General features: G+C 41.3%; 1 protein-coding gene across 4 annotated transcripts in view; it reads left to right on the top strand.

Moving 5' to 3' along the window:
• The window catches only part of Kif1b (kinesin family member 1B), a 128,155-nt gene that overhangs the window by 56,119 nt on the left and 53,460 nt on the right, over window positions 1–18,576 (top strand). For 3 of the 4 annotated variants that reach the window (XM_052178171.1, XM_052178169.1, XM_052178168.1), the window contains exons 15-20: window positions 238–313; window positions 4,270–4,349; window positions 4,838–4,944; window positions 5,845–5,928; window positions 6,537–6,717; window positions 6,845–6,917. In XM_052178171.1, coding sequence (XP_052034131.1) covers window positions 238–313; window positions 4,270–4,349; window positions 4,838–4,944; window positions 5,845–5,928; window positions 6,537–6,717; window positions 6,845–6,917 — 601 coding nt within the window. Of the gene's footprint in view, window positions 1–237; window positions 314–4,269; window positions 4,350–4,837; window positions 4,945–5,844; window positions 5,929–6,536; window positions 6,718–6,844; window positions 6,918–13,493; window positions 18,265–18,576 lie in introns of those variants that run through there. The other variant, XM_052178170.1, reaches the window with a different exon arrangement.

Below are 18,576 nucleotides of genomic sequence, written 5' to 3'. Positions count from 1 at the left end.
AAACCAAATCCAAAAAGCCAAAAAAAGAAAAAAGAAAAGAAAAGAAAAGAAAAAAAAAAAGCAGGTTCTCAGCAGTGACAAGCACATCACTCTGTCTCTCTGTCTCCCTTGCCAGCGTCAGATGTGTCCACTGTCTCTGCTGTACCTGCCTTGTTTTCCAGTCTTTTAGAACTAATGTAATTGATGTCTTGGTGTTAGTATTCTGATTTGCTCGGGTTTTTTGTTTTGTTTTTCAAGAGAAGCTTTGTTGGCTGAGATGGGAGTTGCCATACGGGAAGATGGGGGAACACTTGGCGTTTTCTCACCTAAAAAGGTAAGAAAAGTGTGTGAAACAGAAACAAAGCAGTTTGTCTCCTGGCTACTTCAGGTCTTCCAGAGAGTCATTGTAATTTATCTAGCTCCTCAGCTTAATGTCAGGTAGTTCTAATTTCATCTTACATTCAAGGACTGATTATAGTGGTTACAAAAGATAAACCCCCGGGTAGTGAGACTTTTAATCTCCGTGGAGTTAAGCATCTTTTTGTTGCTGCTCTTATCTCCCTGACCCGTGCTTGCCTAGCATGCAGTTAGCCCTGGGGCTGATCTCTGGTACCATACATTTTGAGAAGGATGTCACAGTCTATGACCCCAGCATTTAAGAATTTGCAGTCAGTAGCCATCAGCTCTACTGTGTAACTTGTGGGGACCATTTCCAGCTGTTGCTGTTTGTGAACGACAGTTCTGTCTCATGATTTCTGTCACTTACAACCGTGGCTTTAATAAAGTAGCTCCAGTCTTTACCCTCTAATGTGTCTGTTCCTTTAGCATGCTTTTTTTTTGAAGGTCTATGCATTTATAAGAATGCACTGTCTGCATGTACACCTGAAAGCTAGTAGAGATCCCATCACAGATGGTTGTCAGCCACCGTGGGGTAGCTGGGAATTGAACTCAGGACCTCTGGGAGAAGGGAGACCAGTGCTCTTAACCACTGAGCCATCTCTCCTGCTCCCAAGCAAGCTTTTTCTTTCTTTCTTTCTTTCTTTCTTTCTTTCTTTCTTTCTTTCTTTCTTTCTTTCTTTCTTTTCTTTTCTTTTCTTTTCTTTTTTTTTTGTAGAATAGTTAGGGACCTTCTTATTAATTAGGTTGATAACATGTCTTATGTGTCCTTTTTGACTTGAGTTGCTTTCTAGTGTTGGATACTAGAATACCATTACTAAGTTATTGTTTTGTGCTCTCATTTATAGAACAGCAGTAGAGTATGCATCGATGTACCAAGCACACGTGTTGTGCTCTGATAACTCCCTTCGAGGTTCCTGGTTTACTCAGTGGTACCCATACGGCCCCAGGCTCAGTGTCCTATTATTGCACTGTTAAGAGCAAGGATCTAAGTGCATAGATTCTGTGCTGGGTTAGAATACAAGGGCAGAGAGTTTTGAGTTGGCACTTTTGCTTGATGTGAACTAGTCTTTGAATTTTGGCGAAGGTTCTTTTGGTTACATTTTTAAAAATCATAATCATAAAACTGTTCTACAAATTCTGATATTTTATTTTCAACAGAAAAGATCGATTTAGCTGGGTATGGTGACACACACCTACAATCATAGCACTTAGGAGGTGAATGCAGGAAGATCAGAGTCCAGTATCTGCTTCATAGTAAATTCAAAACCAACCTGGATCTTAAACAAGAAGAAAGGGGCTGGAGAGCTGTCTCAGCAGTTAAGCACAGTTACTGCTTTTCCAGTGGACCCTGCTTTGGTTCCTGGAACCCAAGTTGGGTGGCTAAAAACTGCCTCTAACTCTGGCTCTAAGGAAGCCAAGGAGTCATTTTTCCCTAATGGTCTATTTTTTCATACATAGGATGTACATGGTAGAGATTCTGGCTGTTATTTGATAGAGTTTAGATTTTGCTCTTGCATACCTCTATAAGTGTCTCTTCTTTTGAGGCAGGGCCTCATATATCTCGGGTGGCTTAGGACTCACCATGGAGTAGCATGACTTGGTAACTCTCAAGCAGGGGGATTATAGGCGTGTGGCACCTTCCCATATATGTGGTACTAGAGAGCAAGCTAGAGCTAATTGTATGAGAGGCAAGCCCTCTGCCACCTGGGCCACTTCCGCAGCCTCTAAGTTTTCATGACATTGTTGTGTATGTGTTAAGAACTGTGATTCACCAGTTAAACTTTTCTACTAGGTTCAAGTGCCTGAATTCAAGGTCCTTAGGGAAAAACAAACAAAAACAGCTTAAACAAGGAATTTGGTGGTTAGCTAGGCATGGTGGCAAATGCCCTGCATCCTAGCACTTGGAAGGCAGACTAGCCTGGTCTACAGAGAGAGTTCCAGGACAGCCAGGGCTACACAAAAAACTGTCTCAACAAAACAAAACAAATAAAATAAGTAACAATATCATATGTAGTAAGAATCTGTAGTAACCCAAACACCTGTTGTAAGCAACATAAAATTATAAGTTAAACTCTCTATTTGCTTTTGCTTTCTTGACTTTCTTAGGAAAGGGAAAGGAATATTGCAGAGCACATTTACACTCAGTAGAGGCTGTTGCTGAGGCTCCTTTTTTTTAGTCCCCTAAGGAGATTAAAAGAATGCTGCCTGTTAGCTGGGTGATGGTGATGGTGGCTGTGGCGCACTTTTAATCCCTGCAGAGGAGGGCAGAGGCAGGCAGATCTCTGAGTTTGAGGCCAGCCTAATATAAAGAAAAAGTTACAAGACAACCAGGGCTACACGGATAAACCTTGATCACACACACACACACACACACACACACACACACACACACACACACACGGTCTTTGATGCTTTTGGAGTAGCCCAGTTCTTCCATCAGACATGTAAAAGCCGGCGACAGTGCAGATGCCGCTTTAATTCCCTTCAGTCCTTGACACTCTTCCTTTCCCTCACTGCTCATCTGACTGTCCTTTTGTTCTTCCATATTTCCTGCCGCTGTCTTGGGTGGATGTTGGCCCTAACATCATGTGACTTATGTTTGGATTCCAATGGGGGCTTTTCACCAAAGAAGGATGCTTTTTAAGATTTTTAGAAATATTAGTGTTAGATGAAGAGCAGTTTTAGAAGATGTTTATGCTGTTGGCTGTTAGTAACTTTAAAAAATTTTTCCAGTAAGGTAAATACATATAATGACAATAACTAGAGCTATGAAAATTATAGAAGGGACTGAATATTTTAATAAAATAGAACTTCATATTTTAAAAGGGATATGAATATTTTAATTAAAACTGAAAAATCCGTGTTATGTTTTTGTTGGTTTGTTTTGTTTGTTTTTTGAGACCTGAAACTTGCTCTGCAGATCAGACTGGTCTCAAACTCAGAGAGTTCCACTTGCCTCTGCCGCCTTAGTGCTAGGACTAAAGGCATGGGCTGTCTTAAATCCTAGCTGTTTTAAGATTTTTATTTTTATCTTTTTAAAAATATTTATTTATTGTATATAAGTGCTCTATCTGGATGTATACCTGCATGCCTAAAGAGGGTATCAGATTCCATTACAGATGATTGTGAGCCACATGTGTTTGCTGGGAATTGAACTCAGGACCTTTGGAAGAGCAGTCAGTGTTCTTAACCTCTGAGCCATCTCTCCAGCCTGTTTTAGGATTTTTAATCTACGTATTTACAAAAATTGTATTTAACTTGTCCAAGACTTGGTCTATTTTAACTTTTCCTTTGTGTTCACGATGCTTTCACATTGTGAGGATCTGGTCTTGACTCCTCTCATAGAGGTGCTCCCTACACTAACCAGACAAGCTGAACTTGAACCCTAGACCCCAGAAGGTTGAAGGAGAGCTCCACCTTCTCAAGTTGTCCTTTGATTCCCATGTGCCTCTCACCTACTGAGCTGTCTCTAGCCCATTATTCCTCCAGAGTGGCCCCATACCCAGCCGAACTCAGATCCTTTTTTTTTTTTTTTTTCTTTTTTGGTTTTTCGAGACAGGGTTTCTCTGTATAGTCCTGGCTGTCCTGGAACTCAGAAATCCACCTGCCTCTGCCTCCTGAGTGCTGGAATTAAAGGCGTGTGCCACCACTGCCTGGCTGAACTTAGGTTTACACAGGATGTGATAGTAGTCTGAGGAGGCCTGTAGAGCGAGTTTTTATTGGTTACAGAGTTACAGCTGGGACTTCGGGCCTCTCCCTTGCGCACCTGGGGAGCCCTGTTGCTACAGCGCTCTCTCTCTCTCTCTCTCTGTCTTTCTCTCTGTGTGTCTCTCTCTGTCTCTGCGTCTCCCGGTGTCTCCCCCCACAGTGATACTCTGTAACCTTTTTCAGACTCCACATCTTGTTAACCTCAATGAAGACCCACTGATGTCAGAGTGTTTGCTCTATTATATCAAGGATGGAATTACAAGGTATATTTGCTTTGTTTGAGCTACTTTATATTTTTCTAGATAATTGATAACTAAAGGAAATTCTCTTAAAATTTTTAATAATTTTCTATCTCTCTCTGAATTGATTACAAATTATCTTCTCTCGGTTGTTAGCACTTAGTTTCCTCTAGGAGAACTTGAATGACAGTTACTCTGTAACAACATACATGCAATATTCACTAGAGCAGTTGCTTTGCCCTGTTTCTCATGGTGTGTACATTACCCTCGTGGGTTGCTCTCCCAGTGCATTGCTTATGCAGGGAGACTCGTCACACTCCAGTGCATTGCTTATGCAGGGAGACTTGTCACACTCCAGCACAGAATTTGTAGTTGAAAGCCTCCAATATAAAAAAAAAAGGTGCATTTTTTTATATATCCAAGAATGTTCTTAGGGAGAAAGCAGTTCATTGTCTATAAGTGCCTTTTGTGTCTGAATTTCCCTGGGAAACACTTTCCCTTGTGCCTGTCAGGGTTGGCCAAGCAGACGCAGAGCGGCGCCAGGACATAGTGCTGAGCGGGGCCCACATCAAAGAAGAACATTGTATCTTTCGGAGTGAGAGGAACAACACTGGCGAAGGTGAGAGTTTTGTGTTTTCATTTCTCAAGCAACTTTCCCCTGAAGTATGAGAACTTCTTTTAAGATTTGGAATTCCCCATCTCTGTTAGTGGAAAGTTTTGGTCAGTCAATATTGAAAAATGGAGAAGCTTGCGATGTTTATAAATGCGAGGACAGACATAGCTACTTAGCATGAGAATAGCAGGAACAAAGAGGCCTTTCTTCCTGCCAAGAACACACGATGTCGGCAAGGGCAACGAGGTTTGGTCTTGAATGTTAACTATTTAATAGAAGAAAGTAAGAGAAAAATTACTGTTTTAGGTAACGGGAGACTCAATTTTGTATGAGTCTCCACCCCAGCACAGTTCATTAACATGACAGCAGCTAAATGATGGCATTTTCCCTGAACGTATAATGCTTCCTCAAACGCAGTGTTAGCTTTGGTTTGTGTATCATACTTAATATTTGTGCTGTATCAGATTTTATCAAAATTAGTATTTTCTATCTTCTGAGGCTTGTGATATTTAGTTAAATATTAGTTCCCAATAAATAAAATAATAGCTCCCAATAGCTTCCTATACTGATTTTGTTTTTTTGGATTTGGTTTTTTCGAGACAGGGTTTCTCTGTATAGCCCTGACTGTCCTGGAACTCACTCTGTAGACCAGGCTGGCCTCAAACTCAGAAATCCGCCTGCCTCTGCCTCCCAGAGTCCTATACTGATATTATTTGTAGAATCTTGAAACAAACAAAAATAGCAAAACTCCACACAAAGAAACTAACAGAAAACCCCGGTCTCGTAGACACTTAGTCTCTTGGTGGCAAGGATCCACCCTGTTTCCCACGAGTCCTGATGGTGACCCATTTGTCCTTGTTTGGGTGCACTAGTTTATGGTAATAACATCGTTTGTGTTCTTCCTAGTTGTTGTGATGTTGGAGCCCTGCGAACGCTCAGAAACGTATGTGAATGGCAAGAGGGTGGCCGATCCCGTGCAGCTGCGCTCAGGTGAGGCTCAGAGGAGAGCTCTGACGTCATCAGGAACGCACTTGTGGCTTCTGTGAGCTGCGCACACGTGGGCTGTTATAAGGCTAACTTACCCTAGGATTCATGGTCTTGTAAAACTGCAGAGCTGCTTTTTTAATTTTGCTTTTGTCATTCCTTCCTTGGTTATTTTTATTGTTTTTGAGACAGGGACTCATTAAGTAGTACTGGCTGACCTAGAATTCACTGTATAGACGAAGTAGGCCTCACAGAGATCTCCTTTCTCTGCATCCTGAGTACTGGGATTGAAAGCATGGGCCATCACACTCAGCCTAGTAGCTGCCTTCTTATAGTAAGAGAGTAAAATTATTTTTCTTTTCCTGTGTAGCCCAGGTTGTCCTCAAAGTTGCAAGCCTCTTGCCTTGGCCTCCAGAGTGCTAGGATTGCAAGCCTGAGCCACCTGTCTGGCAAGATTAACATTTTAAAAACTAGACACTGTTTATTAGAATGGACTCCTTTGAGCTGGGGCTGTGGCTGATAGGTAGGACACTTGCTAGAGTCTACAGGGCTCTGGATTTGCTCACATCACTGTAAAACAGATAAATTCTTACCCCCATTTCTTTTTTGTTTAGGGAACCGTATCATCATGGGTAAAAACCATGTTTTTCGTTTTAACCACCCTGAGCAAGCACGAGCAGAGCGGGAGAAGACCCCCTCTGCAGAGACCCCCTCCGAGCCTGTGGACTGGACGTTTGCACAGAGAGAGCTTCTCGAGAAACAAGGAATTGATATGAAGCAGGAGATGGAGAAAAGGTAATACCTGAGTGCCTGCGTCCAGTGTGACGCCTTGGAGCGATCCGTGGCTTTCACAAGCAGCCTGGCCGTTTCATAGCTCATTCTTATTTTGATAGTTTGTTTCTGTCGTTCCTTTTACTTGTAGGCTTCAGGAAATGGAGATCCTTTACAAAAAGGAGAAGGAGGAAGCTGATCTTCTTCTGGAGCAGCAGAGACTGGTAGGAATCTGTCCTGAATCTGCAGCTACTGGGAAGGGCAATTGCTCTCACACCTCTAATAGGCTCTCATTGGGACTGTCAGATATCTTCTGGCAATCTTAGTCCAAGAAAACATCCAGAAAGGTGCTATTTAGAACCTGTTATTTCTTCAAATTAGATCTTTTGAAGAAATGGTGAGAGCCTTCTGACACCGTTGCCTTCAGTGGTGCCTTTTTAATGTGCCCCAGGAGTGGTCCTTTAAATGACAGTAGCTGAATGTTGAAGTTGGTGGGCGTTTGCCTTGGTTTTGTCTATGGCCACCTGATAGTACTAATTCTCTGCTCTCGGGCTGACATGGAATTGTTCTTGTGCTGAGCAGGTTGTTTTTCTTTTGTTCTGTTTTTGTTTTTTTTTTCTTTAAAGTTAAATTGTGTCTAAAAGTGTTGCTGCACAGTTGCATGTGTTAATCCTTTTCTGTTGCCCTGCATGGAGTCTGAATTCTCAGTAAGGTTCTCAGTGGCTTTTGTGGTACCAGTGTAGTGGGGCTGCATACCCATCTCAGGAGAGGGATACTGCTGGCCCTGGACTGAGGGAGGCTTTGGGAAGCAGTTGGAAAGTCAGCGCGCCATCTCAGTCCTAGTGGGTTAGTACTTTATGATGACAATTGATTTCTAAGGTTTTATAAAAATGTCTTATGAATAAATAAATTGCTCTTAGCAGATTTTAATAGTAAGGCCAGCCACAAAGCCCTGGTAGTAAGAAGTTCCATGGTGCTGGGTGTGGTAGCACACACCGTTGATCCCAGCATTCAGGAGGGAAAGGCTAGAGGATCTATGAGGCCAAACTGGGCTGCAGAGAGAGTGCCAGGACTTCCAGGGCTACAAAGAGGATTAAATGCAATTGATATAGTTTAGGAAGTTACTTTTTCCTTAAAGGGGTATTAATGAGAAACTAGGGGGAGGATGCTGGCTTCTTCTTGTAACATGAAATACAACATACAGGTTTTAACCTTATGCCATGCTCTCTCTGTTCTGTTGGAGAACTATTGCTTTGTGAACCATGAATGCTAAGACAGTAAGTAAAGCAGCCTTGGTTGGAGCACTTGGTTCTTGGTAGTGGGTTAAACCACTTAATTTATTATCTTTAAAGTTATAGTTCTCAAAACTATGGATTGGAAGAATAAATTACGCACTTGGAGCAAGCTAATATCAGTGTTATAAGGACAGTATCTATAGAAAGCTCACTTGGCTTTGGCCTTAATGGTTAGGGCTTGAAAGAGTTGTGACATATGAAGTAGTCTTTTTATCATAATTATGTAGTATAATTTAATAACATGCCTCTGATGGTCTGGGAGACGTCAAGGAGGAAAGGTGTAATTAAGCCCGATTTATTAACAATAGTGTCTCCTATTTAAACATAGAGTACTTTGTAATTTACAAAGAGATTTAACATCTTTCATTTTACTTGATCCTGGTAATAACTCTGTTAGACAGATGTGTATATAAGTGAAATATACAACATTGCCTTTAGTTTATAGTTGAGACTAAGGCTGAAAACAATGTTACTGTACATATATGTGCGTTAAAAATTTGCTTTCATAGTGGCCTTAAATATCTGCTAAATTATGGATCTAAACCTTAAACTGGAGTCTTGTAGCTTATCTCAGTGCCCCTCAATCACTGGGAATCTTTTAAAAGCATAGGTAGTGATTGAGCCCGGGGGTGGGGTCTGGGATCTGAGTTCCTCAGAAGTTCCCTGGTCGTGATGGTGCTAGTGGCCGTGGGAACACACTGTCCAAATAGGCATTAAAGAGTGATAATGTCTGGTGCTCTCCATTACCAGACGTTGATGATCACTGTATGCCTTGACATAAAGACACTGATAGAGCCTGACACATTTGAAATCCAGCTACCTACAAGTCTGAGACAAGAGGATCACAGGTTCATAGCAAGTTTGCATAGCTCAGCAAGATGCTGCCTACAAATCTAAAACAAACAAAAGAAGGCACGGGGTTATAGTTAAAGGAATGACACAGCCTACAGAGGCTCTGGTTCAATCCTGGGGAAAGGAAGGAAGGGTAGGAGGGAAGGAGAAAGAAATGCTGACAAAGAGAAGAAAGTAAGTTGTCTTTAGGATCTACTTAGTGTTGGTTTTTAGGGGGACACTCATAGACTGTAATGATGTTCTGGTTGTCGTTTGTTCTGTGGATCTGAAGGTAAGCTAGGACAGTAAGGGTGATTCCCTTGTAACAAGGAAGTTGCTTTCTATCTAGAAGTCTAGCTGTCTACTGATAGAATGTGTTTTTATGATTCTGTATTAGTCAACCAATATGTACCCTATAAAGATTGAGAGAATATGAAGAAATTGCTGTTTTCACTAAGTATTTTATTAAAATATTCATAAATTATTTTTAGATATTATTAAATATCAAATACTATAATTTTTAACATAATGACAGCATTAAAAATCGGAATTCAGAACCCACTGAATGGCTTGGTGGATAAAGGTATTTACCGTCAAACCTGATGACCTGAATTTCATCTCTGCAGCCTACACGGTGGCAGGAGAGAACTGACTCCGGCAATTGTTCTCTGACCTCCACACGTGCTGCATCATGAGCAGGCATTCATTACACACACATGCATGCACTTACATACATATAGACATTCCATAATTTTTTCCTTTTTTTTTTTTTTTTTTTTTTGGTTTTTTTGGATTTGGTTTTTCGAGACAGGGTTTCTCTGTGTAGCCCTGGCTGTCCTGGAACTCACTCTGTAGACCAGGCTGGCCTCGAACTCAGATATCCGCCTGTCTCTGCCTCCCAGAGTGCTGGGATCACAGGCGTGCGCCACCATCGCCCGGCTATTCCATAATTTTTTAAAGTTGAGGGTACTGAGTTTTCTGTAATGATGCACCCCTCTCCTGTGTCTGAGCTTCTCTTACAGTCAGTGCTCTTGAATCCTCTGTCTTCCAGCCTTGCATTTTCAACCTTTCCTGTCTCTTCTTTTTCACAGTTTCATGTATTCATTTGTAGGACTTTCTGTCAGGCCCATTATGCATTTGTTATACAGTAAACATGGACGAAACTTTTAGTGACAGGTGAAGTCGCAAGGCCCAAGTAGTATTTCCAGCTCTGTAATCAATGAGTTCAAATAGCATTACATCTTCTTTAGTTGAAATGGGACTTAAAACGTGTGTTTGTATCATGGTTAGAATGAGATACGGTGGTAAATTTGAGTTGTAAAGAACTAGTTTAATAGTAATTTTTAAAAGGAAGAAAATTGTGACTGATTTGAGTTTTTGAATTTATATAGACTATTGTTTCATTTTAGAATTTAAAGGTATCTTTGATTTCTCAAGTCTGACACTTAAGTAGTGATTAGAATACTTGCCATTTTCTAGATTCAGAAATATTCACTTTATCCCTAAGCAATTATAAAAGAAAAATAGCCGAGAAATGAGATAATATTTATGTGAAAGAATGTGAGGTAATTTGTACAAAACTAAGTTTACATAGTGGGAAAAAACCCACTCAAGTCAGACAAGCGTTTTCTTCTCCTGATGTCTTGAGGACAGGAGAGGGCTCGGTTGGTAAAGTAGCTGCTGCACAAGCGAAGAGACCCAGGGAAGGAGCCGGGCAGGGCAACTGCCTCGCCTCAAGAGGTGGAGCCAGGCACGGCAGCTGCCTCCCCAAGGCCTTTGTCCTAAACTGTACTTAGAGCTCCCATTCTGCTTTTTAAAACTAAAAAAGGAGAACAGGGAACAAGTAGATGTCATAATGAGTAAAGTATATGCTGTGCAAGCCTGAGGACTTGGGTTTGGATGCCCCAGTGCCCGTGTGAAACCAGGTATGGAGGCATGTGTTAATCTAAACTGGGAGGAGAGCCAGCTGGATGCTGGGGGCCCATAGACAACCAGTTTAGTGCAAATAGCAAGCTCCTAGGGTTTAGCAAGAGATCCTGTCTCAAAACACACGGTTTAGAGAGACAGAGGACCAACACAGACCTCTGGCCTGCACACAGGTACATACATGCATATACCACAAAAGTATAAGAAAGTATAGAATCTGCAATTTCACCTTGATCTGCTTTTCCTTGTTAAATTTTCAAGTAGTGTTTATAAGTGGGTTTAGTACCTATTTGGAAGAAGTGCAAATCAATAGCAGTGTCTTTAAGTTCAAACATCTAATCAGTATTATTATTGCAGATACTGTGTTTTAATTCCTTCCTAAGATGACCACATGTACAGATAGTTGTGTCTGGAAAATAAGATATGCTGTTTTGATGTTAGTGGGCGGTGGTGGCACATGTCTGTAATCCCAGCAATCAGGAGGCAGAGGCAGGTGGATCTCTGAACTTGGTCCATAGAGTGAGTTCAGTGATAGTCAGGGCTACCCCGAGAAACAGCTTTGATAATCACAGGCAAGAAAAATTTGCATTAAGAACAGTTGGTTAGGAGAGCTGGAGAGATGACTTAGTTGCTAAAAGTACTAGCTGCTCTTCCAGAGGATCATTTCCAGCGGCTCCCAATCATCTTTAATTCCAGTTCCAGGGGGATCCAACTTCTTTTTGACCTCCTTGGGCACTAGACTGCATATAGTATACTGACATATGTGCAGGCAAAATACCCAAACCCATAGAAAGATGGATTAACAGCTAAGAGCACTTGTTGCTCTACCGGAAGACCTAGTTTCAAGTTCAAGTACCCATATGAAAGCACAAAATATCTGCAACTCCAGTCCCAGGGGATTCAGTATCACTTCTGCCCTCTGCTGGCACCAGGCATGCTCGTGGTGCACATAGTAACATGTAGGCAAGACACAGACACACAGACACACACATACACACATACACAGGGAGGGAGGGAGGTGGAGGGAGAGAGAGAGAGAGAGAGAAGTAAAAACTTTCTTTCTTTTTTTTTGGTTTTTTGGATTTTTCGAGACAGGGTTTCTCTCTATAGCCCTGGCTGTCCTGGAACTCACTCTGTAGACCATGCTGGCCTTGAACTCAGAAATCTGCCTGCCTCTGCCTCCCAAGTGCTGGGATTACAGGCGTGCACCACCACTGCCTGGCTGAGAAGTAAAAATCTTTAAAAAAAAAAAAAAATGGATGGTGGTGGTCTACAGAGTGAGGTCCAGTCAGGGCTACACAGAGAAACCCTGTCTCAAAAAAAAAAAAAAAAAAAAAAAAGGAAAAGGAGAAGAACCTGAAACTGTTGTGAAGCCACAACATTTTCAGCCTAGCTTTGGTTTTTTTTTTTGTTTTTTGTTTTTTGTTTTTGAAAAGAAATGATGCTGCAGCTTAGATAACTAAAAGACAGCCCAAGTGGTCCATTTTGTATACACTTTCTTCTTTGTTTTTATTGGCAGCAGTGCCACTTAAAAGTAGTAGTCCTCAAGTAGCTGGAAATCACCTGAATTTCCTAAATAGAAAACGTGAATTGTTTCATCTGTAGAAATCGTTTTGGTTGATTTTTGTAGTTGTTGTTTGGGGACAATGTTATACTAAGCCCAGATTGTCCTGGAACTTGCGGCAATCCTCCAATCTCAGGCTCACCTGTGTAAGGCTACAGGCGTAAGCTTGTATGCCTGGCTTCTGGAATACTCTATGATGCTAGAGTTGCCGAGTGCTTGCCTAGCATGGACAAAGTCCCAGCCCCCTCTCCTATGGAAGCAGGTTTAAAATGTGCTATCACCCTGGAAACTTTTAATTATAGTTAGTGAAAGACTGCTTGCTCAGCTTAATTTTTGTTCTAGTAACTTCTTAAAACGTTAGAGGGTGGTATTGTCTTGTGTTAAAAAAGTAAAAAAATAAGCTGTGATCTTTTTTTAATGTTTTCTTGTTCTCTGAGTAACAAACCTTAATATAAATGATAAATCCAGTGTCTGCTTCTAGAGAGTTGCAAAGCCATCCCATCTAATAGGAAAGGGAATCTGCCTGATAAGAACCTTACGTAGTCTGCAAATAGGAGTTCTTACACTTTAACATCATCTGTTTGCTTCTTTCTCTACTTTCTGTCTAACTGTTTTCTAGGGACGCTCATTTTAGTAACGCTAAACCAAACTTGGCGTCCGCAGCCTTACTAACCTTTGCTAATCCGCCTGCTCGTCACATCTTTGTACGCATCCGTGCTCACTCTTGGGGAAGGAGATTCTGGAGGAAGCAACAGCAATAACCAAGGCAAATGTGGGAGAGTGCTGTGTGGGCGGTCAGCATGTGCGGACTTAGGGATTCCGCATTCCCTCCCGTGGCGGAGGTGCATCCTCACACTAGGTTACTAAGTTCTTATGACCTGAGTGAGAGACTGTTCAGCCCTCCAAGAAGTATGTTTCATGTATCCCAGAAAGTGGGAATTTGGATTAGAAATACAAATAAATCTTTATATTAATAGTGATCCACATATGCATAGGTCTTAAGAGATTTCCTCATCTAGATTTTGTTTTGGTTTTTGGGTGTTTTAAATTTGTTTTTAGATTTTTGTTTTGTTTTTAAATTTGTTTAAAGCATTTTGCTTGCTTTTTCATCAATTTGATTTTCCTTTTTACATTTTAATTTTGGTTATTTGGGGGCCATTTTTTTTTATTTTGTTTTTCCAAAGGACGCGGATTCTGATAGCGGGGACGATTCTGACAAGAGATCCTGTGAAGAGAGCTGGAAACTGATTACTTCTCTGAGAGAAAAGCTACCTCCCAGCAAGTTACAAACCATTGTTAAAAAGTGTGGCCTCCCCAGCAGTGGAAAGAAACGAGAGCCAATTAAAATGTATCAGATCCCACAACGAAGGCGCCTGAGTAAAGATTCCAAGTGGGTCACCATCTCAGATCTTAAGATTCAGGCTGTGAAAGAGATTTGCTATGAGGTTGCCCTCAATGATTTTAGGCACAGTCGGCAGGAGATCGAAGCCTTGGCCATTGTTAAGATGAAAGAGCTTTGTGCCATGTATGGGAAGAAAGATCCCAATGAGCGGGACTCTTGGAGGGCTGTGGCCAGGGATGTCTGGGATACTGTTGGGGTAGGGGACGAGAAGATTGAAGATATGATGGTCACTGGGAGAGGCGGGACAGATGTAGATGACCTCAAGGTTCACATAGACAAGCTGGAAGATATTTTGCAAGAAGTCAAAAAGCAAAATAATATGAAAGATGAAGAGATCAAAGTCTTAAGAAATAAAATGCTCAAAATGGAGAAAGTCTTGCCATTGATTGGATCACAGGAACAGAAGAGCCAAGGAAACCACAAAACAAGAGAGCCCCTAGTTGCTAGTGCTAACAGCATCTCCGATAACAGTGTCAGTAAAGGAGAGAGTGGAGAACTTGGCAAAGAAGAACGGGTTTCCCAGCTGATGAATGGGGATCCAGCTTTTAGGCGTGGACGTCTACGCTGGATGAGGCAGGAGCAGATTCGGTTTAAGAACCTGCAACAGCAAGAGATAACGAAGCAGCTTCGTCGGCAGAATGTACCCCACAGGTTTATCCCCCCTGAGAACCGGAAGCCCCGCTTTCCTTTTAAGAGCAATCCTAAACACAGAAACTCTTGGAGTCCTGGGACACATATTATTATAACAGAAGATGAGGTTATTGAACTAAGAATTCCAAAAGAGGAAGAAGGAAGAAAAGGAAATAAGGAAGAAAGCCAAGAAAAAGTGGGTAGAGCAGCTTCTAAAGATGCCCAGTCAGCCTGGGGCTCCCAGGGCACAAGAAGTCAGGATCATATCCAAGTTAGCAAGCAGCAGATTATCAATCAACAACCACCACCTCAGCTACGTTGGAGAAGCAATTCTCTCAACAATGGCCAAACGAAAAACACGCGCTGCCAGGCAGCTGCCTCCTCGGAGTCCCTAAACTCCCCCAGCGGTCACCCCACTGCTGATCTACAAACTTTCCAGGCCAAGCGTCACATTCACCAACACCGTCAGTCTTACTGTAATTATAACACTGGAGGTCAGGTGGAGGGTAGTGTAGCCAGTTGCTGTCCAAAGCAGACTGACAGGCCCAGCCACTGTAACCAGTTTGTGACGCCCCCAAGGATGAGGAGACAATTCTCAGCACCCAATCTCAAGGCGGGTCGAGAAACCACAGTCTAAGTAGATTACTGGACAAACTTGAAGTTCTAGCAAAGGAAAGGCAGTGTTAATGTTAGTTCATGGACTGAGTTGGTGCCTGCTCTGGTGCCTTATGATTTTAATGTTGTGTTCCTATAAATACTAACTGGTCTTTATTGTTAAAATGTAAAACACTGGTAAATGTTTCAATGCCTCCCTTTGATTGTGCATCATCAATGGGCAGGGTCTAGAATTGGGCATAAAGTGTCAAGGCCCTACATTTTTCTGATACTTTCCTCTATGGTGCCTAGATCATTAATGTACTTACACTGGCTTCTCTTGTTTTGGTGTAAGTTTTTTTTTTTTTTTTAATAGTGCTTTGATATTCCAAAAGACCTGCCTCTTGTTTTGTGGAAATGCTCAAAAGAAGAATTTGATATATTGAAGAAATGCATCTTGTTATCCATACACATTGGAAATTGGCTGAAAAACGGCATCAGCCATGTGGACATAGCTTTAGACTTCACCTCCATGTCTGTCTTTTTCATTAAGTATTGTTGGCATTTTTACAAACAGAAATCCACAGTCTTCAGACATGTTTTTTCCTGCATAGCACTGCATCTTACACGGCATCATCTTAGTCTACAGTTTTAAGGAACCGAGTCAGTAATTTTTTACACTATCAGAACATATACAAAATTTGTCATATCTCTAAAATCTTTAAATTGATGCTGTCTCAGTTTCTATTTGGTTTGTACTTTGAAGTTTACTGACTGTCTCACACACAGCATGAACTATATTTGCTAAAATTATGCCAACAGAAATATCAACAAAAATGTGTGCTCTGAGCAATGTGTGTAAGCTTCTAAGAAGATTATTTAGTGCAAGGAAGAAGAGACTCGGTGTGGCGAGAAGGTGGCTGATGGACACCTCTTTGCTGCCTTTTTCCAAAAGCTGATGAGATCATAAAAACGAACTTCGGTTGAGTCTGGAGCCGTATAGATAGTGAACTGTCCCTCGGTCAACAGTTGTGATGCACATGGATCCTCTAACGAGGAAAGCTAAATCCTGACGGACAGTCACTGCTCTGTCATACCGCACCTCCCCACGCTGGGCTCGCAGTTTGCCTCGACAGAGAATCCTCTTTGAATGAAAGAAGAAAAACGGGAAAAAAATAGAAAGAAAGGGTGGATTTTAATGGAAGAAGAGAATGGTTTTCTATATACTTCTTTATCTCTTGTACTTTTCAGAAGCTTTTCTAAGAGTCAGTATGGAGAACTTGCCAGAATTCACAGTGCTGACGATTCCTAGGTTACACCAAGTCATGTGCCAACTGTCTGTATTCCAATGGTGTGAAAACTTGCAGCCAAGATAGCCTAGCACTCAAGTAGGCCTTCAAGACCGTGGTTATGTGCTTTTTTTTTTCTGCTTTGTGTGTGGCTACTGTTTTATTAGAGCACATTAATTTTAATGGTAGTGGACTTTTTTCTCTCTCTTTTAAGAAAATGCTGTCTTCTTAATGCACAGAAAATTGCTTCCAACATTTTTTTTCCTTAAAAAAATTGGGGGAGATCTATTTCCTTTCATAACTAGAACAGTTCTAGTGTTCAGTGATAGTTTATATGGCCGGTTCAGCGCTGCCTGCTATGTGTTGACGTCATCAAGACGACAATCTCTGTGCCATTTGGTCTGAATGTACTTTTGGTAGGCTAAAGTCAATCACTTCAGTGGGTCTGTAAATCTACAGTTGTCTTTCTTCTTCACATGTAATTATACTGACCATTTGGGTTCTTGTCAAAAATCCATTTTCTGAAATCTGAAATGTTAATTACTTAGGTTCTAAATTGAAAGAAGATACTTCAGGTCCATACAGACTCACTTTGTTACAGATAAATGCTTCCCTTTCCTACCTACTAAACACTAGGAGCAAGTTAACTCCCCGCTGCCGGCCAGGAGTACAGGGAAAAGTTCTGTACTAGTTTCATGTACACATATGGGTGGTGTTTTGCCAACAGGGTTAGTCCAAAGAATTACTTTGTTCTTCTGCTAATCTAAGTGCCCTTGTATTACTGAACCGACCAGACATCTAAAGAAACCCTTAATTTTCTAGACAACCAGGAAAGAAATGAATTCAATGCTAGCAGTGTCCTTTCGTGCAATTGAGAGCACTTACCCTAGAAAACTATGTACAGAACTGCCTGACTGACTCACTGAACGGTGTAAAGCATCGTCATGCTTTTGAGGATCTTATTCCTTCATTAGAGTCTCCCTGATTGGCCCCCATTGGCCTCAAGCATGTAATCCTTTTCCATCAGCTTCAACAGTGGCTGGAGTTAGAGGTGTGTCAGTATGCCCAGCTTGTTTTTTTATTTGTTTGTTTTTTGTTGTTGGTTTTTTTTTTTTTTTGGTTTTGTTTTGATACGGTGGTATCTCTCCCTCAGCTTAAATTAAACAAAACCAAAGAGAACTCGTCTTCATTAAAGCATTATTTTATTATGAAAATATTCCTAGGTGTTACCATTGTGAAATGGAGAAAAGTATTCATGCTTGGGACATTGTAAGTGACCTGCCGTTACCAGGACTATAGTGGAGTCCTACTTTATTGGATAAGGTTTTCCAGACCAGACTGTAATTCTATGGCCAGTTACAAAATCTGGTTAATAAATTTAAACCAAAGGGCTTTCCTTTACTCTTGCTTCTGATCCTTCTAGTATAGCAAATTTTTGTCCTTTCATAAGTAATAGAACAAATAGGAACTGTTTATTACATTGAAGTGACTTGAACTGACCTTCTGTGCTTTAGATGTAAGATACTAAAAACAAAACACTGAGTCTGTTACAGCAACGCCTGACTCCGTCAGTGCTATCAGTTGGCAGTTCCATGGCTTCCCATGGTCCCTGCTGAGCTGCTACCTTCCTGCTCCTTGGTTGACTCGCCTTAATGACTTACACAGAAGCCTGAGAGCAGAGGCGCTTCCTGTGGCCTACTGCAGTGAGATGAAGAAATCTCAGTCAGGCTCAGTGTAAAGCAAGCTGTGCTCCGTCCTGTTAGAGACAGGTTCATTACAAACCATCGTCATATCTGTCCAGTTGATGTCATTTTAAACTCTGCTCTAGGTAGACTTAGTGTGGCCCACTTTAGGTTGTGAAATGTATCACTTTTTCCTAGTATTACTGTAAAAGAAGTTGTGAATCTTCCTCTTGATGAACTCTGGGTTTCCTCTCAATTTCTTAAAACGATGCTTGAAGATTGAGTGTAAGACTGCCTTCTCAGAAAGGGAGAGTTAGTTTGTAATATTAAAAAAAAATAAAGTCTTCATGAAATAAAACTTTGGAATGATCTTTTAAGTGTTGTTTACCGCTGGAGAGGAGGGGCAAGTGAAGCAGGCCCTCCTGCAGTGTCATCTGAAGACAGTTGTGTGCTAGGTGTCCTTTTCTCTGTGGTTTTAAATGGACTTTCAAGCTTTTGCATTTAATGTTCTTTTCTATTTTATGAAATTCGGGGCCCCAGAATGTAGCTAAGTAGGGTACTAGCACTTAACCAGCCACACAATCTGGCCTGGGCTTGGTCTCTAGTGGCACAAAATGATAAGAAAATGCTTTAAGTTATACTTTGTGCTGTGTCTCTTAAATAAAAAAAA

The sequence above is a fragment of the Apodemus sylvaticus genome, chromosome 3 (assembly GCF_947179515.1).
Source record: "Apodemus sylvaticus chromosome 3, mApoSyl1.1, whole genome shotgun sequence".
Lineage (NCBI taxonomy): Eukaryota > Metazoa > Chordata > Mammalia > Rodentia > Muridae > Apodemus > Apodemus sylvaticus.
Note: the sequence above shows the minus strand (reverse complement) of the source record. Positions and strands in the feature narration are given on the sequence as shown.